This window comes from Asterias amurensis, chromosome 1 (genome assembly GCF_032118995.1).
Source record: "Asterias amurensis chromosome 1, ASM3211899v1".
NCBI lineage: Eukaryota > Metazoa > Echinodermata > Asteroidea > Forcipulatida > Asteriidae > Asterias > Asterias amurensis.
Genome location: NC_092648.1, coordinates 1,904,907 through 1,927,907, shown reverse-complemented (window position 1 = coordinate 1,927,907; position 23,001 = coordinate 1,904,907). Strand labels below are relative to the sequence as shown.

At 38.0% G+C, this 23,001-nt stretch overlaps 2 protein-coding genes across 3 annotated transcripts in view; one reads left to right on the top strand and one right to left on the bottom strand.

The window, feature by feature from the left end:
* LOC139942088 (eIF-2-alpha kinase GCN2-like) overlaps positions 1 to 21,607 on the bottom strand; it is a 44,810-nt gene extending 23,203 nt beyond the window's left edge. For both annotated transcript variants that reach the window (XM_071938783.1, XM_071938790.1), the window contains exons 1-20: positions 21,363 to 21,607; positions 17,261 to 17,373; positions 16,418 to 16,520; positions 15,356 to 15,529; positions 14,540 to 14,623; positions 13,936 to 14,084; positions 12,714 to 12,877; positions 11,934 to 12,088; positions 10,105 to 10,215; positions 9,247 to 9,464; positions 8,777 to 8,885; positions 8,189 to 8,289; positions 7,830 to 7,957; positions 6,973 to 7,109; positions 5,989 to 6,122; positions 4,793 to 4,980; positions 4,104 to 4,209; positions 3,463 to 3,547; positions 2,791 to 2,997; positions 2,046 to 2,214 (exon numbers count right to left, since the gene is read on the bottom strand). In XM_071938783.1, the coding sequence (XP_071794884.1) occupies positions 2,046 to 2,214; positions 2,791 to 2,997; positions 3,463 to 3,547; positions 4,104 to 4,209; positions 4,793 to 4,980; positions 5,989 to 6,122; positions 6,973 to 7,109; positions 7,830 to 7,957; positions 8,189 to 8,289; positions 8,777 to 8,885; positions 9,247 to 9,464; positions 10,105 to 10,215; positions 11,934 to 12,088; positions 12,714 to 12,877; positions 13,936 to 14,084; positions 14,540 to 14,623; positions 15,356 to 15,529; positions 16,418 to 16,520; positions 17,261 to 17,373; positions 21,363 to 21,467 (2,740 nt within the window). In that variant the 5' untranslated portion in view covers positions 21,468 to 21,607. The remainder of the gene's footprint in view (positions 1 to 2,045; positions 2,215 to 2,790; positions 2,998 to 3,462; positions 3,548 to 4,103; positions 4,210 to 4,792; positions 4,981 to 5,988; positions 6,123 to 6,972; positions 7,110 to 7,829; positions 7,958 to 8,188; positions 8,290 to 8,776; positions 8,886 to 9,246; positions 9,465 to 10,104; positions 10,216 to 11,933; positions 12,089 to 12,713; positions 12,878 to 13,935; positions 14,085 to 14,539; positions 14,624 to 15,355; positions 15,530 to 16,417; positions 16,521 to 17,260; positions 17,374 to 21,362) is intronic.
* Positions 21,608 to 21,751: 144 nt separating this feature from the next.
* On the top strand, positions 21,752 to 22,217 carry LOC139942115 (ribonuclease P protein subunit p20-like). Its single transcript, XM_071938830.1, has one exon. The coding sequence runs from the start codon at positions 21,756 to 21,758 to the stop codon at positions 22,215 to 22,217; it is 462 nt and encodes a 153-aa protein (XP_071794931.1). The 5' UTR covers positions 21,752 to 21,755.
* The last annotated feature ends 784 nt before the right edge of the window (positions 22,218 to 23,001 follow it).

Genomic DNA, 23,001 nt, shown 5'->3' with positions numbered 1-23,001 from the left:
TTAACAACACACCATTCATGTTAGAGTCTTACACATCAGTAATAAAACATATGTTTTAAAAGATCATGTAAAAACTGCAGATATTTGGGAAGCACAAAGATAAAAACAATATTCATAATATGCAAATCACAAATTAAAAACAGACACTTTGAGATCTGGGGAGCGATTGGGCTCCCTTAACCAATATGAAATATCAGGTATAACAAGATAAAAAGGAATAGTCAAGATATGGAACCACTTTAGGGGTGATTGATCCATGTAAAAACTGCAGATAATTGGAAAGCACAAATGTCAAGAAAAATATTCAAATGTACTTCATGAAAATATACACATCACAAATTTAAAATAGACACATAATGAAGATTTAGAGAAATTGGGCTCACAATATAAATATGAAATATCAGGAGTAATAATATGAGACAGAAATTGTTAAGTAATGGATTTGATCATGTAAAAATGCAGATAATTTGGAAGCACAAAGGTCAAGAACAATTTCCAAAATATGCAAATCACAAATTTAAAACAGCACTTAGGGATGCAATGAGCACCTATTTTCCAATGCAACAATATAAAGTATCAAGATAAACAATATGATAGAGAAATTATCAAGAAACAAAATCGGTTTGAGTGATTAAATGCACATGATTTGGAAGCACAAAAGTCAAGAGAAATATGTCAATATGCAAATCACAAATTTCAAAAAACATACTTGGAGGTATAGGGAGCACTTTGGCTCTCTAAACCAACATGAAATAACAAAAGTAATATGATAGAGAAATTGGAACCACTTTTGGGGTGATTGAATCATACATGGTATAAAAACTGCATATAATTGGGAAGCACAAATGTCAAGAAAAACATTCAAATGTACTCCCTACACAAGCATGAAGTATCAATAGTACAATAATACAATACAGGAATTGTCAAGAATGGAACCACTTTGGGTGATTGGATCATGGAAAAATGCACAATGTAAAGAACAATATTCAATTATGCTAAATGCAAATATGCAAATCACAAATTTAAAACACACACTTAAAGATTCAAGTAAGCATGAAGTATCAAGAGTAACAATTGGAGAAAGAAATTGTCAAGAAATGGAATCATTTTGGGTGATTCAATAAATGCACATGATTTGGAAGCACAAAGTTAAAACTCAAAGTTCGATTATGCTTCCTGTAAATATATGCATATCACAAATTTAAAACACAAAGTGTCGAGAGTGCTAAGTGTCCCAACATCAACATGAAGTATCAAGAGTAACAAAATGACAGGAAAATTGTAAAGAATGTAACCACTTTGGGTGATCGGATAAATGCACATGATTTGGAGGCACAAAGGTCAGATAAAAGTCTAAAAATAGTTCATCCCTTAATGTCACCTGGGCCCAATTTCATAAAGACTACAAGCACAAAAAATTGCTTAGCACAGAAAAAACTAGTAAGAAGAAACAGGTAACTAACAAATATTGCAAAGATATGACATTACTGCCACTGGTTCCCAACTCAATTTTTTGCTTACCAGACACATTTGTTTGCTAAAGCAGTATTTTCAGAATAACAATAATAATAGTAATAAAGCATATTTATAGGGCGCCAAAATCCACCAAAATGAGGTACTCAAGGCGCACAGGAGGGGGAACCACACACAGCAAGGAAAATATGACAAATAGACCAATTACACATAGGCGAGATTAAACAATGTGGTTTTCAACTTAATCTTGAAAGTATCGAGACTAGAAATGTTGCAGATTTAAAGAGGCAAATCATTCCAGATTGTGGGTCCAGCATGGGAAAATGACCCATGATTTACTACTCTTAGGAACCTGTATGTATTAGAAGATCGGAGAAATTGTACAGGAGTATTAAGCTTTTACCAAAGAAATGTTATATATAGGAGCAGAACCATTAATGCAATGAAAGATAAGCAACAGAAGTTTTTCGGCTTAACAGCTTTATGGAGTTCGGCCTTGATCCCCATAGATCTATAAATCATTCTAAAAATGTTATCCAATAATGAAGAAAACATCTTCTAACTTGTCTTACCTGCTCCTTCCTCTAAGAGCTGTGCTTCATGAAGATCCCCTTGAGGGATGTCAGGTAAGGCTGTCGTCCCGACATTCCCCGCTGTGGCCAGACCGAAATCACCGATCTTAACCAAGTCATTGGAATCCAAGAAGATATTCACAGGTTTCAGGTCTCGGTGAATCATACCCTTATAACGGAAAAAATACCAGATAAGCAAATCACTAAACTTTGAGTTTAAAGGCACTGGGCATGTTTTGTAATTACTCAAATTATATATTAGCATGCAAACTTACTTGGTAACCAATAACGGAGAGTTGATGATAGCATGAAACATTGTGATAAACGACTCCCTCTGAAGTAATTAAGTTTTTGTGAAAGAGGTAATTTCTCACTAACCCATTGCAGAGTGGATGCAGGCTAATTCCTCTAAACTACCCAATAATTGGGTCGAGCTAATCCTTTTAAACTAAGGGAGTGTCTCAAAATTCAGAATGGTAGGATATTTTTTGGGGGAACAGTAGAGTATACCTGCGGTCGCAACTTGACCAGTCCTATGGAATGTTCTAAGTTGCACAGTACATTTCTCCATTCCGCTGGACCAGTAGAAAGAAAAGTTAAATCGGCACAATGCTGTTTTTCAGCGGAATATTCCGGCAATCCACTTGATCGTGGGCATTTGCCCAAAGGAATTATCCTGGGCCAAGAATAAGCCCCGCCTTTGAGATGCTCCCTAAATATTGACTGGATATGAGTTATAAACTACCTGAGAGTGGATATGAGCTAATCCTTCTGCAATCTCCCGTAGATATCTCCAGACTCTCCGTTGATCTTGATACAGCCCTTGATCTATGGCAGATCTTAACGTACTCTTCTCACAGAATTCCATCTGAATGTAGAGAACCTGAGGAAGGAGAGATTTCTCTTCATCTTTAGGAGGAATGTTGGCATCAGATGAGGTCCTTTTGTCCTCCTGGAAAAATGTGCAAACAAGATGTTACCAAGTTGTACACTACACCAGTAGTCTGCAAGCTTTTAAGCCCTTTTCACACTACAGCAATTAAACATGGTTGTGAAATTTTATAAATTTCGAAAAATACCAATGTTTTGACCGTCCAAAGTCCCTAGTGAAATCTTCTCAAATTTGCTTTCCTGTATGGACAAAAGCATTGTTGTCCTTTCACACGAGGTGCATTTTGTACAATTTTGTAACTGTGCTAAAGTTAAGCATGGGACCCTTGGTAAATTGCTATTGTCTAAAAAGGCATTTAGGCTGGCACACAATAAAAACTCCACTCATCGACATACCCATACAGCTTATGTAACTCTTTGTAGTCAGAGTCTTGGGTTACATAAACTGCTTAGCTGGCAAAGTTGGTAAGCATGAACATGTTTTTTGCTGTAAACTAAAACAAAGCTAAACCGTGAATCGACTCACTTGCTTAGCCTTGGATTCTTCACTGCTTGGCTGGCCACTCATGCTGTGCTCAAAATCAATACCATCAGATGAATCAGAATAAGGCCTGAATGACGAAAGGAGCAAAGAGGGGAAAACTGTGTGTGATTGAAGAGTTACTTATTGGTGGTTAGGTGTTATTAGAGTTACTTATTGGTGTGTGATTGAGGGGTCACTTATTGGTGATTGGTTCCGACTGCTTGAAGGGTTACTTTTGCAAACTGGTCGAGTGATGGAAGCATTACGTATTGGCCATTAGCTGAGTGATTGAAGGGTTACTTATTGATTGAAGGGTTACTTATTGCCGACTGGTGTGAGCCTTGAGAGTTACTTATTGGTGATCGGGTGTGTGATTGAAGGGGTGTTACTTATTGGTCATGGCGTGTGTTACTTATTGGCGAGTGTGATCGAGGAGTTCCTCATTGGTGATTGCGCGAGTGATTGAAGACTTACTTATTGGTGACCAGGTGTTAGATTGATGGATTACTTATTTGTTATTGGTGTGTGCCTAAAGGGTTACCTATTAATCAAATTGGTGGTTGGGTTTGTGATTGAAGAGTTACTTATTGGTGATTGAGCCTGTGATTGAAGGGTTACTTATTGTAGATTGTAGAGTTACTTACATGAATGAAGCTCTGAAGACATCTTCATCATCTGATGAGGAGTCTGTACTCGTATCTAACCTCCCTGTATCATGTGAAGTACTCCACTCTAACGAACCACGTGTACCTACACAGTTAAAACAAACAGGAACATGTCCGCTATTCACTTATAATAAATCAAATGTGATGCTTCTTAATATGATAATAACTAGTTCTTTTATAGCGCATTTCACAATGTCTCAATGCGCTTTACATTAGTGCCCTGGTCACTGGGCCAACAACATTCCTTTAATCTTTCTCAGCTCCCTGGGAGTATACAGCCCGGGCTGCCATGGTGCTCCAGTGGCTTTGGCTTTTCAAACACAATATCAACCCTTTACCGTCGCAGGTACCTATTATACCCCATGGGTGAAGAAAAGCAATTGTAGTGAAGCATCTTGCTCAAGGACACAAGTGTCATGATGACGACAATTTGACCCACACCAGGATGACTTAACCACCAGAACTTGAATTTGATGCTCTAAACCACTCAGCCATGACACCCTACGAACCAATACCAAATCCAGACACTTCCTGCTAAAACTGAGCAAATCAGCTCATCACATAGATGAGCAGAAAAGATTTCAAACAAAACCATCTAAATCTTGATGCTACATGTAATACAAAAGGCCACCGAGTAAAAACCAATGTCACCACCGATTAATACTTACTCAGGCTGATTCTGGGTGCAAATTTCTCAATGTCGTCTGACAAACTGAGGCTATTTTTCTGGTTCTTGGTGTCTTTGGTCTGTTTATCGTCCGAGGGACTGGTGGTAGTTGTTGCCGTGGTGCGTGAATCGGAATCGGTGTCAGTAGGGGGAGGAGATTCAGCCACTTCTATCCAGGAATTATAGTATCTGTAATAATCAAAATATGGGTTTCATTGTCTGCAACTCTAGATATGTTGTTTCAATGTAAGCCATGCCCTCTTCACACCACAAACTGACTGCAACATTTACCAGAAGCCAATAGGAAATATATTGAGCAAGGGTTGGTTTCTCGTGTAATTTATGTATACTGCAAAAAAAATAAGTTTTCAGACTTGTCTTCAAGTAGTGTTTTGCAGAGTCTCAAGATTTCGTAAGAATGATCAGTTACTGACGAAAGAATTGCTTTTTAAAGGCAGTGGACACTATTGGTAATTACTCAAAATAATTATTAGCATAAAACCTTAATTGGTAACTAGTAATAGGGAGAGGTTGATAGTATAAAACCTTGTGAGAAACGGCTCCCTCTGAAGTGATGTAGTTTTCGAGAAAGAAGTAATTTTCCACGAATTTGATTTCGAGACCTCAAGTTTAGAACTTGAGGTCTCGAAATCAAGCATCTGAAAGTACACAACTTCGTGTGACAAGGGTGTTTTTTTCTTTCATATTTATCTCGCAACTCCGACGACCAATCGAGCTAAACTAAAACTTTCACAGGTTTGTTATTTTATGTACATGTTGAGATACACCAAGTGAGAAGACTGGATTTTGACAATTACCAATAGTGTCCACTGCCTTTAAGGATAAATATTTTTATAGTAAAACTACACACAAAGTAAACCAACATTTCACTGAATGGTAGCCAAAACCTTGCCTACACAGTTGAGAGAGTGTTGAAGATAGCCCAGGCACCAAAGATGTGAGGCACCGGTTGCAACAATTTACACATTTATGGGGCTTTGGCTGGTAACCAGTTTCTGTTAGACAAGATTAGTCTGAGCTTAGCAAGTTTTATGCTTACAGGCTTTATAAAATTGGGCCCTGGTTGCCTAAGACAGCACAGGCGCTGGTCTAAACAAGTGAGCACCAAATGACAGTGCTAAGCCAATCAGTATAACAAATCAATTTATTTCTAACTGAGTTTTCTTTGAGACTGACCTGACAACATTTTCATGATGGAGTCTCGATAACAACTTGACTTCTCTTGTAATCTTGCGGTTTAGTTCTCTGCTTTTGGGATTGAGTAGGATCCTCTTGATGGCGTAAATGTTACTGTCTAACTTATTCAGCACCTGATTAACAAAGATACACAATTATAATGTAGGAATTTTTGGTTTTACCCAGTGTGTTAGCACTGTATAAAAAGCGCTGTGAAAAAAATTTACAGGCATATAAATTGGATGTGGGTTGAACCAATGGGATTAGATACAGTGCTAACACACATTGGTGTATATGGGTTAAACCAAAATTAATATTCTTTATCCCCATGATCCCGATGCAAATTTCAAACTAATATAGTTTCCAACTATTACAATATAAGAGTTGGTTCTTATACAGTATAGCACACATACCTAATCCTAGTAGCTACAATCCTGTCCAAAATGCTTGGGCCATGAGACTGTAAACAAACCCTCCCCCATCCCCCTGCTCAATGTTGTTAAGCCCAGCTGCAGAACACGCAATGAGCAGGAGTGCAAACTGCGTAATGAAAGCCAAGCCCATCAGACCATGCAATGAGAGCCAACACTGAATGACATGAATGAGGGCCAGTGCCAGGGACCCAACAAGATCATCAGGCATACTTAGACCATTCCTTAAACTGTCTCAACTCTATTGGGATCATAGAACTCCAAGTTGCTTAAGTTAGCCCCAATAGGTTAATCCAACACAATACTATCTCAGCCTTATCAAGTTCCCATTTACACACCTGGGTTAAGAGAAGCAAGCAGTGCTTGCTCAAGACGTAAGTGCCCTGACTGGGAACTGAACCCACACTCCAATGATTCAGTCATCAGAATTCGGCCGTTATACGCAACAATGCATTCAGAATTTTTGAATGGCAGCAACAAAGGTCGTTACAAAATATTTATCAGCTAAATTGTTATTTTACTCAAAATGGTTACAATAATAAATTCATCGCACCTTAGTGACACTTCCAAAGCCTCCTTTACCGAGAAAGTCCAAGACTTCAAATTCACTACGGAGTCTGGAGTGTCCAAGTTGAATATCGTAGCTCTGTGGTCCTGGTAGATTACGATCAACCTCCTTGTCATTGCCACCTTCAAGAACGAATTGTAAAATATAATTTTGTAGGTACTTTAGATTAACCTGCCGTCGATTTCACAAAACTCTTTCTAACTTAAGACTAATCTTAGCACTTAGGACGAGTCCCAACCCTGCACTGTAGCATGCAGACCTTAAGATTAGTCCCAAGTTAACTCGTCCTAACTCGAGATAATACGAGTCCTAACTCTCGACCCCTGGGTCCAATTCCATGGCTCTGCTGACCACAATTCTGTGCTTACAACGCCCTGTAAAGCACACAGTTGGTAAGCACAGAACTCTTAGGCAAAGCAGAGCCATGAAATTGGGTCCTGTTTTAAAGTTGTACATGGACTGCTGCCGACGAACAAAATGCCAGAACAACTTTTTCCTGGTACAAGCTCAACAGCGGGTGACGCGATAACACATGCGGACATTCCATTGTGTAGCAGGTACTCATAATCTTATGCTACGATTGGCCCGAGGGATAAAGGTTACTGGAACTCATAATCAAAATCTCCCTTCTTCCAGGGATGTCTGTGTAACGGTCAACTCACTGGAAAATAAAAGCAAGAACAGGGCCAAATTTCATAGAGCTGCTTTTGCTAAGCAAATTTAAGTAGCATACCAATCTCATTTTGTACCTGCGACATGGTAGTTTAGCTTTTCATGCAAGCATAATTTTGTTGTGGTTAACAACTCGGTCAAGGAAGGTCAATGCTAGTTGGATATCCTACCTGATGAGTTGTTGTCAATAGGTACATTACTAGCTGTATCTAATGATGAGGAGATGGAAGGCTTAACGAAGGGATGGTCCAATAACGATGAGGCTGAAGATCGATTCCTCTCATCTGTGTCAAGACACCTACAAGAAACAAACAAATCAAACATCCAGGGCTCAATTTCATAGAGCTGCTAAAACACAATGTCCACAGATCAACATTAAACTTACACGGTTTGAAGATAATGGTGGTAGAAAACGTCCATTATAATATTACTTGCTGAGGGGCCGTAGTTTTTGAGAAATGAGTAAAACAATGTCACAAAATATTAATTTTTGCTCATGAGACGAAAATTAATTTAGCATTTTTCTTACCTGCTTAGTAAATCTTGCAGCTCTGCAGGTAGATCTTGAGGAATGTCACATGGATATTGCACACCATCATCGGATTGTATCAGCTGCATTATTAAGATACCCTGCATCAAGGAAATGTACACAGTCAACCCTCCTACTCACGGACTGTTTAAAATCAGTCACTGATGTTTTGAATGATAGATGTATACAATGTCAGTCTACAATATCATGTTATGTGGTGGATGCATCAACACAGTACATAGTCGACCCTCCTACTGTCTGACCATTAAATATGCTCCACTGTGGTTTGACAAATATGTAGACTATGCCAACCTACAATATGAAATCTTGTAGTAAAGAGCACACCGAACCCTCCTACTGTCCGACCATTTAATATCACCCACCGTTGTTTTGACTGATAATCTATATGTATGACATCCTTTAATATATCATGTAGAAAATGTATCTGCACAGTACACAGTCAACCCTCCAACATTTTAACCATTTAACATCATCCATTGTGGTTTTGAATTGTCTTGTAAGTATATGATTACAAATGCATTTTCATTATGAACAATTCTTGTCAGTAATGTTTGATGAATGTTTTACCAGATTGAGTACATCTCCTTTCTTTCCACCTCGACCACCATAGCTTTTCTCATCACTAAAACGAACACTATGAGTTCCAGCTTGAATAGATTCATTTAAATCATCCAATCTGTAAACAAATAAACAAACACAAGCCTAAACAACAACAAATTTGAAGGGAGTGAACAGTGGTCGCAATCTGAATAGTGGTGACGCCTTGACCCTATTCACATTTGCCTGTGGCGAATTGTAACTCTCTGATTAATTAATTGGTTACAGGGTCCGATGATGCTTGTGACCAGCAGAAAATGTTGCTTAAACATTTTCTGCTTAGCAAATAAGCAGGACGCCAGTCAAAGACTGTACATGTGACATGGTATTTTGTGCTGAAGCAGCTCTATAAAATTGGGCCCTGGCATCAACTTAATCTTATAAGAAAGCTTCAATCAAAAATTTATAAGCTCCATCATGAAAATAATGAGATTTTTTACCTCTTGCATAAGCTGTAGTTTGCAATCCTTAGTCTCCCATCGCTATTTACATACACAGATGACGCCTTGAGATCTTTATGCACCACTCCTCTGCTATGCAGATAGACTATTGCTTCAATCAGATCATTGATGTACTGTCTTAGGATATCAAGTGGGAGAGGTGTGCCGCTAAACGCCTGGAGATCAAGACTACCACCGTTGATGAACTCCATAAGAAGCTGTAGATCAAGACAATAATGTATAACTTAAAACCGAATTGGGTTTAGACAAAGAAAAATTGACTGGAGCGAGATTTGAACCAACGACCTCCAGATTACTGTACCGACGCGCTCTATCAATTGAGTTAACTAGCCCTATGTTGGGGGTCTCCCTATTTGTAAATATCTTGGTTCAGGGGTGACAGTCAGAAGCCATAACTGTTAGCTGCCCTGTAGCCAGGGATCACACCAAATGTTAAGATACAACCTGGCGAGCGGCAGCCTGGGGGATCACCTTAATGGGATGTGACTTTTTAAAATTTAAATATCAAGTAATAAACCACAAGGGAAACTGACTGGGTAAGTTTGAAGTAGTTTTGAGTTTGAACAAAGAAAAATTGACTGGATGACTGGAGCAGGATTTGAACCCACGACCTCCGGATTAACGTACCGGCGCTCTCCCAACAAAGCTATCCAACTATATGTTGGCGGTCTCCCTTTTAGTTAAATCTTAGTTCGAATGCCTGTTCACCTTATTCTGGTAAGCATGATTTCGTTATGCTTAGCTACTTTTAGTACTTAAGCAGCGCTATGAAATTGGGCCCTGATGTCCATTAAGCAAATGAAATTTCTGCTAAACACATTCTGCTCCACAGCTTACCTCCACATGGACTGCTTCTTTGCCTTGTGTGTGTCTCATGGCTAAGTAGTGGACTAAGTTAGGATGTTCTAGTTTGATTAGAGACAGAAGTTCCTGCTCTACAGCACCAAGCTAAAATCAACAACAATTGTTATAAACAGAAGTCATTGTACTTAAAACGAATTAGAGACAGAAGTTCCTGCTCTACAGCACCAAGCTAAAATCAACAACAAATGTTATAAACAGAAGTCATTGTACTTAAAACGAATTAGAGACAGAAGTTCCTGCTCTACAGCACCAAGCTAAAATCAACAACAAATGTTATAAACAGAAGTCATTGTACTTAAAACGAATTAGAGACAGAAGTTCCTGCTCTACAGCACCAAGCTAAAATCAACAACAAATATTATTAACATAAGTCATTGAACTTAAAACGAATTAGAGACAGATTTTCCTGCTCTACAGCACCAAGCTAAAATCAACAACAAATGTTTTAAACAGAAGTCATTGTACTTAAAACGAATTAGAGACAGAAGTTCCTGCTCTATGGCACAAATCTTAAATCATTAACCATGTTAACAAATATTATGATTATAAGTCAATGTACAAAAAACTTATTACAGAGAGCAATTCCTGCTCTATATGGCACCAAGCTAAATATCTTGAACAGAAGTCATTGTACTAAAACCAATTATAGTCAAAGTTTCATAATATAAAACACATTTAAGGCAATGGTATAAAGCTGTTAATTGCAGTTGCATATTGGTAACAATTAAAAGTAACATGAAACTATTAAAAACAGTTGAAAATACACATTTGTAAATGTTTCCTTACAAAAATCATGTTCAACTTAGCCAAACAAACTTAATGGAAAGACATATCACAAACACAATCAATAAACCAGGCACTTCAAAATATATCAACCAAAATTATGAAATTTACACAAAAAGTATCAAGTACTTTATATGATCAAATAAAACAATAATGTCAGAATGTGGGTGGCACACAGATAGAAGAATGGACAATATAAAAATACACAAGAGAGATCTGGCCTTGGCTACAGCAAGAGCTGGAGCCAAGGTTTAGATAAAGGATAAAGGCAAATTCGAATCAAATCAGCGTTCATTTAAAAATTGCCACAATGTCCAACCGTTAAGAATATTGAATATGTATGACATTAAATATAACAATGCAATTCATTTACATGTATATGGCACTAGATACAAAAAACAGAGAGTCTAACAATAATGGAGAATGAAAAAAATACAAAATAGCAAACAAATTAGGAAAGTTCTACTGACAAGCACAATACCACGTCTCGACTTAGGAGTTCATGTATGTTCCACTAGCAAGGCACAGCAATTGCAAAGGCAGTTCCTGGCCTGTTTTTCTTTAGATGAAAAGCCAGGTTAAGCCCAAAGATAAGCAGAGTCAATGCATGTGTACATCAGAAATAATATCAAACTTATAGGGGAGATGGACTTAGCTTTTAATTCAAACCTGGCCTTCGCCAAGGGAATAAACAAGCACCAAAAAAATATATCAATTTGAAGTAAAAAAAAACAGGACCGAAGAACTATGGGAAGATTTAAGTGTAATAAATCGGCAAGATTTGAGGAGGGCTTGAGCACGGAGGTTGTTATAAATAATGACAATTTGAAAGACATCCAGAATAATATCAAATACTGATTTTCAAAGCATGAGTCATAAACCATATGTCTGAATTAGTGGCTATGGCTTGATCGCCAGTTGAAGCATAAGAGGCCCATAGCAACCCCTCTTAACGACAGCCACAGCTGTAGCCGCTAATTCGGACACAGTGAGTATAATAGAAGATTTGAACAGCTTACCTGTTTGACGCAGTTCTCACCGGCTTTCTCTTCATCTGGTAATGGTTTCCTTCCTTTGCCTTGCTTCCATTTAATCAACCATTCTCTGATTGAGACTAGCTCACCGGTTTGACTGTCCATACCAACATAAATATTACTCCCCTTGTCGCTACAACCTACAACCAAGAAATCCAGTATTAAAGAGAGTCTCTGAGGCAAAATTTTCCAATAGAGGCCTTATGAAAGTGGAAACAAAGTTTAAAACGGTGTATAATGCAAAATGATTGAGGGGCTCTTTTTCTAAAAGATAGAAGCTTCATGAAAAAAATAAAGAGAGTTCATGAAAGTGGAATGAGAATTACAAGTTTCTAACCTTAACTAAAAAACATTGTACAATGCAATAACATAAAATTTCCTTTAGCCCTTTTTACACTGTATCTCTTAATTAGATTGTTTATTTCTCATCAAATATGGCATTTCAGACAGAAATATTTCAAGGGATGTTTTCTACTACCATCATCATTAGACCATGTAAGTTTTATGTAAATCTGTGATCTTCACGATTTTTGTTTCTTACCAATTCTGTTACGTTCCTTTAAGGAAAGAGGTATCATACTTCAAAACAGAGCTCCACATACATTGCATGATAACTTATATAATAATGGTGGAGCATCATGAGTGTCTCCGAGTGACAGATTTGAGAGATACATAAGAAGCCACAATACTATTACTGATATTATTATTATTAAACGTCATATATCTCAAAAACATGAAGATTGACCGAAGGAAAGCAAAACGTACCCATGACTTGACCTCTGGTTATCGTCCTCTCGCCTTTGGTTTTGAAGACGCTTGTTACAACACCTTTAATAAAACTCCCGCTCTTCTGCCTGCTTGCCTTGCTATGTCTTGGGTTTGTTTCTGCCTCTGCCTGGTACTTCGCATTCCTGCTTTCACTGATTGTCCTGGAGAAGGAACCGATTCGATATTAAAGCCATTATACACTTTCGGAACAGAAAAAGAAAAAAAAAGTTCACAGATTTACAAATAACTTACAGGGTTTACGGAAGGTAATGGTAAAAGACTTCTCTTGAAATATTATTCCATGAAATGCTTTACTTTTTGAGAAAACATTGAAACAATTATCAATTCTCGACATCGAGAATTACGTATTTATAGTAAACACATGTCATGACACGGCGAAACGTGCGAAAACAAGAGTTATTTTCTCCCATTATTCCCGTTATTTTCTCCCAACTCCGATGACCGATTAAGCCTAAATTTTCACAGGTTTGTTATATTATATATTAGTTGTGATACACGAAGTGTAGGCCTTTGGATAATACTGTTTACGAAAGTGTCCAATGGCTTTAAGTTTGTTTGTTACCAATTTATCAAAGTGAAAAAAATATGATTTGAAAGCTTCAATATCTATGCGGAATGCCGATGACAATGTTTTTGGTGCCTTACTAAAGTTTAGCAGTGGGTAGCTCGGTTGATTTTCTTTGCAAGGAAATTTGACCCTATCCTAAGGGACTTGCACTGGCAACCAAATGAGACATGAATTCAATTCAAGATCCTGCTGCTTGTGAATGATCCAGCATATCTGACCAACCGACTGACCCTTCCAGAAAACATCTCATAACTTGCACTCCAGTTCGGACAGATCTGCATTAATCATTCCCAAAAGCAAACACAGTTGGGATGATCACACCTTGTTTGATGCAGCCCCAAGGATATGGAACAGTCTTCCTCACAACATCAAACAATCACAGACTTTCAAGACATGACTCAAATCTCACCTGTTTACAAGAGCTTACTGTAAGGCGCCATGAACAATGATTGTTGAAATTGGCACCACATATATGTTATGATTGATTTGATTGATGTCTTCCCTTACTGCTAAGTAAAATCCAGCCCTGGGCCAGAGTGGTTAGACCTTTACCCAGTAGTCACCCATGCCATTGAATCACACCAAGAAGGTCTAGCCTTCTGGGCCGACTCTACAGACAACCACCATTACCTCCTTCTTACTCCTCTTTCACTCCCAGCATCTACTGGATCAGGTTGTCTCTTGCCTCGCCCTGGCGGGGTCTCAACCACGCTTCTCTGTCCTACATCACTTGATGTCTCAGGTGACTGAGCAACGGCTGGCTCAACCTTCTCGTTGTCCTGAGAGGAGTAGAAATTAAGAACATCTTGAGAAAACACAGAGTCACATACTGACATACTTACACAAGGGCTTCTCAATTTTACAATGAACCACCGTCCTGAGGCCAGTGATTTCAGTGTCGGGCCAGTAAATTCAAGACAGGACAAGTCTAATGGTCCTGTTTTTTTTAATTCAAAATCTTTCTCTCAAACAAATGATGCTCAAACGTTGAGTTTGAGTCTCAAAATAATCTTTGAATCCTGCGAAGTATCACCAGAAGAGATGAATCTTCTCTTAGTGTTTTCTCAAATAAAACAGTTTAGAAGACAAAACTGTGTTCTCATTTTGATGTAGTCACTTCTTATTTTGATGAGAAATCTTGTAAATAAAAATCCACTGCATCACTTAGTGAGAAGACTAATAAAAAACCATGAACAATTTTCAACACAGGCAGAGAAAAGAAAACTTCTTGTACCTTATTTGTAAATTCTTTCCTCAGTTTTGTTTCTTCCTTCATTGCCAACTGTCTCCTTGTTATTTCTTCATCAAATTCTTTCCTCTGAAACAGGAAGGGGAAAACAGGTCTCAGTGGAAAACTCAAACCAATGAAGTGTCAAGATCAGGACTCCAACCTACACTTGATCTGCTGGTCAGGGACACTAGAGTTTGAGTCGAGTGCACTTGTCCTAGTTCAGATATCTGCTTTAGAACATGGGTCTGAATCCCATCCTAATAGTATAACTGTGAAATACTTTAAACAGGACTCAGAGAGCAGCAAGTGTAAAGTACAAAATTTGTTTCCAAATGCATCGATTCGGCCGAGCGGATAAGAACACCGGCCACAAGCTCTGGTGTTTCAGATCAGCAGAAAGGGTTTTAGTCCCGCCAGTCATGACACTTGTGTCCTTAGGCATGCACTGAACCAAGATTGCATTGTCCTTCCAATGGGATGTAAAGTTGAGGTCATGTGTCCTTTGTAATGCCTGTAAAAGAACCCAAACCATCTACATGAGCAAAGAAGGGTTTCATGGTGTTCCTGGTCTCACCACCACAGCAACTTGTAAACATTACATGTTGCTATAAAGGAATAGGTCTAATACTTCGAACTGTAGCTCCACATACCTTGCAAGAAAAAATAAAGAGCGCTTTGGTAACCCCCCCCCCCCTCCTCCTCATAGGGGTGTGATAAAGCGCAATATAAGAAACCAGTATTATTATTATTAAACCATGATAGATTTGTGCACATTTTTTCCTGTTTGACTCTATTTCTGGTATTTGCTGTGATTCTCACCCTTTTTTCTTCTCTCTTTCTCTGCAGTTCTTGCCGTTTCTCATTTTCTTTGGCTTCTTTCTCTTCTTCCTTCTTCTTGTTACTCATCATCTCCTCATAGAAGGATTTGTACGCTGGGATGTTGTGCTCATGGAGGAAAGCTTGGACATGTTGGGCAAGTTCAAGAATCATCACCTGAGTAGGAATAACAGAGCATTTGTAATGTGATCAAGAAAACAGCAAATCTATGCTTTAAAGGAACACATTGCCTTGGATCGGACGGGTTGGTCGTTGAAAAGTGTTTGAAATCGTTTGTTATGAAGCGCATATGGTATAGATAGATAATTTAAAAGTTGAATATAATGATCCACACAAGTTTGCCTCGAAATTGCATGGTTTTCCTTTTACTTTGCGAACTAACGCGGTCGTCCATTTATGAGAGTAAAAAATTTGACTCCCTTGGCCGACCACGCAATTTCAAGGCAAATTTGTGTCGATCATTGTATTCTACTTTTACAACATCTTTCTAACCATATACATTTTATATCAAACGATTACAAGCGCTTTTTTAAGACCAACACGTCCGATCCAAGGCAACGTGTTCCTTTAATGCTGTTAAAACCCCATGTTGATACCACCTTTTGTTCAAAAGTTGTGAAAGTAGAAACACCAAGAAATGCGAGAGAACCAAACTGAGAAAAAGGGGTGTAAAGTCAAGTTGTTTATGGAAAACACGTACATTTTATTTTAATGCTAATTTTAACCCCTTTTGATGTTATTTATCAGGGAGGAGTCTCCTGATCATATAAAATTTAATGTATTTTGGCATTTAAATTTACAAATAAATACTTTAAGCACGAGCTGACTTGGACCTCTTAAAGCTTATTTAAACACAGTATTCAAACACAGTATCATCCTCTAGGGTAAAAAGAAGCAATTATAGTAAAGCATCTTGCTCAATGACATGAGTGTGTGTCATGAATGGGATTCAAACCCACACACAATGAATTCAACATAGTCATTGCAACTTGATTCATACACAACCTTGGAGTCAATATCAGAAGTACACAATAAAAACTTCACCTCTCCCTTGAGTTTCCTGGCCATTTTATTGACTTCATTGCCGAGTTGTTTCAACTTCTCTGTGGAGAATCCTTTCTCATTCTCAAAAACAATTACTGGAAGTCTGTACAAAAAAAAATAAGAAAAAAGAAGATAATACATACTTGTGTTTCGTAGCAAGCAATGTTTTATATTTGTATGTTTTTTTTGGTTCCGAATAAAGACATGAATTATACAAAATACTCCACAATTTGCATCAGTTGCTGCTCAAAAATCCACAATTGCTAATCATTTGGGTGGCATGGTTGGCTAGTGTGTGAAGTGCTTGCGTCTCACCACTGTGGCCCTGGTCTGAGTTTCCCAGCTAAGGCCATACATGTGAGTAGAGCTGTGTTTTGGTTCTCTCCCATGCCATGAGGCTATTTCTCCTGGTCCTTTGGTTTTCCTCCCATCAAAAACTTTAAACCTCTGGCTGTGTTTCGTGGTCATACAGGCCGATGCAGCTGGCTGGCACGCCAAGTTGCTTGTTTGTGGCTCAACTACATTGTAGTGTCATTTGCAATTTAGCTAATGATGTATTAGCCTCCCAAATTATTGCTACTACAAATATTCAGTCTTATTACTTTGCTATGCAAAATTGCTGGACCAGTTTGACAAGGACTAGATGAACGTTGCTGAGAAGCAATTTACATTAAAAATTAAAGAGCCATTTGTATTCAAGGAAATATTTCTGTATCCTGCCACCACATGTTCATTCATTTTTACCAGAAGGAGTATATCATTGAGTAATTTAGATATAAATTTATTTCATAACTAATGAAAAAGTGGTGGCATTATACAGTCAGAAGATTTCCGTATTCTTACATGTCTGGATATTTCGGTGGGCAAGTAACTTTCATATCTACAGTAACGTGGGCGTGGTCACTGCCACTCATTCCTTGCTGTGGTGTCAGATGAAGTTTGAACTCCATTCCATCCTGTAGTAAGAGACAAAAAGAATCTTAAATAAGTAAAGATATCGATATAAACCACAATAAGTAAAGAAATGCTAATCAATTTTGATGCAATCGACACAAGAACCAAACAAGCGTGAAGATAAATATGTGTGGGCTTACAATACACTGAGCTATCTTATCTAGCCCTCGGCGGTCTCCTCATTTTGTCAATTTATCTTTGTCCGGGGGAATCCCAAACATAAGGGATAGATTGTCAAATCCGAGTGTGAAACAAAAATAAATAACCAGAATCATTTAGTTGTCTTATTCACTTTATTCAAAATTATTCACAGGCAATTATATCAAAATAAAATTAAGTAAATGATAAGTTATACAATCTTCATTGTATGAATTCAAGGAGCTTCCTTGAAGTCACAGTTTTCTAATACTCCCTTTCTTTTTTAACTGAAGTGTAACTTTCACACTCAATTCTATACCACAAATTATTTTACATTTCGGTCCAGGTGGACATGCGTTACCGAACACTTTTATCTTCTCGCAATTTCACTGCAATTCAGTGACTGTCTTTCAGCTATAAATTACTACAGTATGTTTCGGTGTATCTTCCACCTTAGTTAAATTAACAAATCAATTGACAAAAGAAATTAAAACAAACTGATAGTGTGGGGTTCTTGGCCATCACTGTCGGCTAGGTAGAGGACACTCTGTCCCTCTAGTACTCTGGCTCTGACGTTGACGTTTCCCCCCCGTCTTCTATTATGAGCTTCTGTCAGGACTCTGTACCCTGGCTTAAGTAGCCCCGTCAACATTTCTTCACTGTCAAAGTGTTAGCCAGAGGGGTGTCTGGGTGTCTTTTGGACACCCTGTTTTTAATTTGGACACCCTGTTTCATCTGTCATTTACATGTAAATTTATTGTAGGTGAACAATTTGGACACCCAGTTTTAAAATTTCCAGCAAATTTGGACACCCTTTTACCAAATCCTGGCTAAAACCTTGTTCACTGTCACTCACCAATATGTCAATTCTTCCATTTAAACTTCAATCCTAACTCAAGTCCATGGTTTTCAAATGCATCGCACTCTTGGGTTGTGCTGGTTGAGTCTGCTTGCCCTTATACGTGTTAGCCGACTTGCCGCAATACCGCATTAAACTTTGAATGATTTGCCTCAGTGGCTGAGTCTACTGAGCTTCGCCTTTGGCATAAAAATTGTATGCCAACTGATGCACAAATCTGCCTCAGGAACATGCACTGGTTGGTGGCTAGAGCAGAACCTCACACACCCTCACTCTCAGGTTTTCAAGTCAACTGACTTCACACAGCATTTGCACATAGGTTCTTTCTCACTCACTTTCTTTGTATTCAGCCACACCCAAACTAATTATTCCTGTTATTCTTCTACTAATCTATCTACAACTTAACTGAAAATAAAGGGACACTTACAATCAAAGTCACTTCAACATGCTACATGTACATTAAGCCTGGTGAAACCCTTTTTAAAGGTTTAAAGAAACATTCCACCATATGAACAAAGTAATGGTATAACAAAAAGTGCTGTGTGTGTGCAACAAAGGCTGGTTCCAACAAAAGGAACATACCACATAGTTAACAGTGCACGCAACAAACCACTGCCTGAGTACCTAGTGATCTAAACTACATGTAGTTTGAGTTGTATGCAAATAAGACTGTTCCATTAAGTTTGTAAAAAGGTAAGTTAAAATAAGGACTGATTCATTTTATCTACAGGTAAGCAACAAAATAAAGGCACAATTTAAACTATTGTGTCATAAATACATGTAGCTCAGTTGGTAGAGTCCGCACAGTAGTATGTAGGTTGCAGGTTCAATAGGCCCTACCCACTCTACCATTTAATCTTTGATCTTGTCTTTGTACCACAAAATTCAAATCTCTTCTCAAAACTTATGTTATGTCACAGGTTTTCAAGGACTTATTTTGTGGTGTCTTAATTTTGTTTTTGTTTTGTTTTGGTTTTACTGTGCCTTGGACACCAGGCAGGGTGGATATGTGTGCATTATAAGCCTTATTATTATTATTATTATTAACCTTTTTTTAACTTAAAAATATAAATAAAAAACTTAACACAATACTATTTTAAATTTACCCAGTCAGTTTCTTTTGAGGTTTTTTCACTTAGTTTATATTTCTGAAAGTCAATAATACAAAAGAAACATTTATTGATGAATTTCAATAAAAAATAAAGATCTACAGACAAACCAAATGCATTTAATAAATTAATTGTAATTACACCTAATATTTTTTAAATAAGGTACCAAACCATCCGTACCAACAAGGACTGCAAGCCAAGGACTGCTAGAAATTTAGTTTCCTACCTAACATCGTTAAAGACTGGAACAATCTTCCCTTCAACATAACTACCATCCGACATTGTCCGAGACAACAAAGGATTCAAAACAGCTGCTCTCGGGCACATCACCCAGCCTAAAAAGAAACTTGGCCTAATTAAATTATTAGTAAATATTAGGCTAATTAAAAGTCAATACATTTTGTTTGTTAATTTTAAAGGCACTGCAGTGGACACTTAAAGTATTGGTAATTACTCAATATAATTATCATAAAACCTTAATTGGTAACGAGTAATGGGGAGCTGTTGATAGTATAGAACATATTGTGCGAAACAGCTCCATCTGAAGTAGCCCCATAAATCGGTCCAATCCACTCCGTATCCTTGGCCCCAGCACCACTGATATCAAAACCTTTCGGAAAATCATCTGAAACTCTCCGCATCATGAAACTTACGGATCTAATACTTCAGAAGTTGCAGATAGCACTATACTTGGAATCGTTCACATAGGTATCACAGATTTTGAGTAAAAATCAAGTAAATTTTGCGTGTGAATTTTCTCAACTAACGCTCTTTTACTGCTCATGCCGATATGCCGATTGTCCCCCGACCGTGCGCAGATTTTTTTCCCAGGACAAACGTGTGGAATCATCTGCACACGTTCGTCCTGGGAAGAAAAGATACTCAATCCGCGCTTCGTGTACAAACATATGGACACGCGTCTGGGAACTACAAAGAATGGTTCCCCAATCAGTGCTTTGTGTACAAACATACGGACACGCGTCTGGGAACTACAAAGAATAGTTCCCAGACGCGTGTCCGTATGTTTATATACACGAAGCGCGGATTGGGTATCTTTTCTTCCCAGGACGAACGTGTGCAGATGATTCCACACGTTTGTCCTGGGAAAAAAATCTGCACACGGTCGGGGGACAATCGGCATGAGCGGTAAAAGAGCGTTAGTTGAGAAAATTCACACCCAAAATTTACTTGATTTTTACTCAAAATCTGTGATACCTATGTGAACGATTCCAAGTATAGTGCTATCTGCAACTTCTGAAGTATTAGATCTGTAAGTTTCATGATGCGCAGAGTTTCAGATGATTTTCCGAAAGGTTTTGATATCAGTGGTGCTGGGGCCAAGGATATGGAGTGGATTGGACCGATTTATGGGGCTACATCTGAAGTAACATAGTTTTCGAGAAAGAAGTAATTTTCCACGAATTTGATTTCAAGACCTCACTCCTCAGAATTAGATTTTGAGGTCTCGAAATCGAGTAACTGAAAGCACACAACTTCGTGTGACAAGGGTGTTTTTTCTTTCAATATTATCTGGCAACCTCGACGACCAATTGAGCTCAAATTTCCAGGCACAAGATTATTATTTTGTGCACATGTTCAAATACACAAAGTGAGAAGACTGGTTTTGACAATTAAATTAGTGTCCAGTGTCTAGCTCTAGGCCTGATATTTTTTAATAATTTATAAAGTTCAACAAAAAAGTATAATTTTTAATCATACAACAATTGAATTACAATTGTCAATGTATTATGTAAATATGTCAAACTTTTCGAGGCTTTTCTTTCCACTCAATGCTAAAGTTGACAGACCTGTGAAAAATTAACGACGGACGAAAGCGGAAAACACAGAAAACATTTTTAAAAAGAAAAGAAAAAAGAGTTCTCACTTTTTGGTCTCCTTTCTTGAAAACGAAGTCCGACATAAAAATAGCTTGCAATAAAACCGCTTCATTGTCTTGACGTTCTTCAAAACTCTCTGCACATTCAGTCATTGTGAGAAATTTACAACATGGCGCAGAAAAAAAGCAAACTCCTGTTGTTTTTTTTCACTCAAAATTACACATCAAGCATACACTTCCAGTTTCACGGACGTTTTGTGCAAAAGTGCAAAAGTGACTGAAAAGTTGAAAATGACAACACATGCAATAGTCGGGTGCCAACTTTAAATTAAGTTCTTTGTCTAGTAATGAAGTCTGGGCTTTAGATTGACAACCTCTATTTTCATTTAACGGATTTACTAATGAGAGAAGGATCATGTTCGAGGTTGAGGTATTTGCAAGATGGCGACGCCCATGGATGAACAAAATGTGGCGAGCTCAACTGCTTCAACAAATCCAAACAACAACAGCAGAAGCATCCCAAAGATTGATCCAGCAGAATTCACGCTGAGAAAGAGACTTCCTCGCCGTCTACCCAAGCGTAAAAACGACATTTACGTGTCAAATAAGACGGACTTCAAGGCCCAGGAGGCGCGATGTCATAAGTTGTTGGATACGGGAGTGAATGAGGTTCACATCCACGGACTTGGTGCTGCAGTCAACCGCGCAGTTAACCTTGCTCTCCAGCTGCAGAAGTCCAATCTTGGGACATTCCAGATGTCTGTTCATACGTCCACAGTTGAACTAACGGATGATCTGGAGCCTACAGGAGACGACGCAGAGCCAGCAACAAGAGACAGACATAATTCAGCCATCCATATCAAGATATCAAGAACAGAAGAACAAGAAGCTCCCTCCAAATAAACTTATTCGTTATTTGATCTGAATTCTATTGCAGGAAGGATGGAAGAACACCATATAAATAGTGACAATATGCTGGACTCCCCCCTTCTTATTTACCCTAGCCCCTTGCATCGTGAACTTGTCAATGTCATGATCATTCACAAAGAAACTTTGCAGAATGTCGTCCTCCAGTTGACACCTACATCATACAAGTGCCATTGCCTAATGAGATTAGGTAAAGGAGAGTGCACAAACAATGTTGTGCAACAGCAAGCTTGTTTTGATGTATGTTTTGAAGAATCTCCGCGCTGACAATCACATGTTTCAACAATCGTCTACACCTATTTATTCATTATTGGGCTACCTCCAACCAAAGTTTTTTATCATATGTGACAGAACTTCAGAAACAGACGATACAAAATCAATTTAAGATACTTATCAGCTATTCCAACTGAACTTTGCTGTTGATAAACTTTCCACTCTGATAAATTAATTTCAACATTTGTGTACTTTTCAGGTTAAAATCACCTTTGAAATTTCTTTCGTAAATGAATTGTTTTGTATTGATTGAAAGGTCCCAATAATAATTAAGGTTACAGTTTGGATAAAAATCCAGATGAATAGTTTAAAGACACCCGACTCGGAGTTTCATTTTCATTTCACTTCAATTTGAAAGTCTTAAAGCCTGAATTTGAAGAATGCATTGTAGAAACTCTTAAAAACTTGGACAGTAAAATGGCTGATCAAGATTATTTTGATGAAACCAGGAAATCAGTTCACATATTCTGGAAATCAGGATTTATAC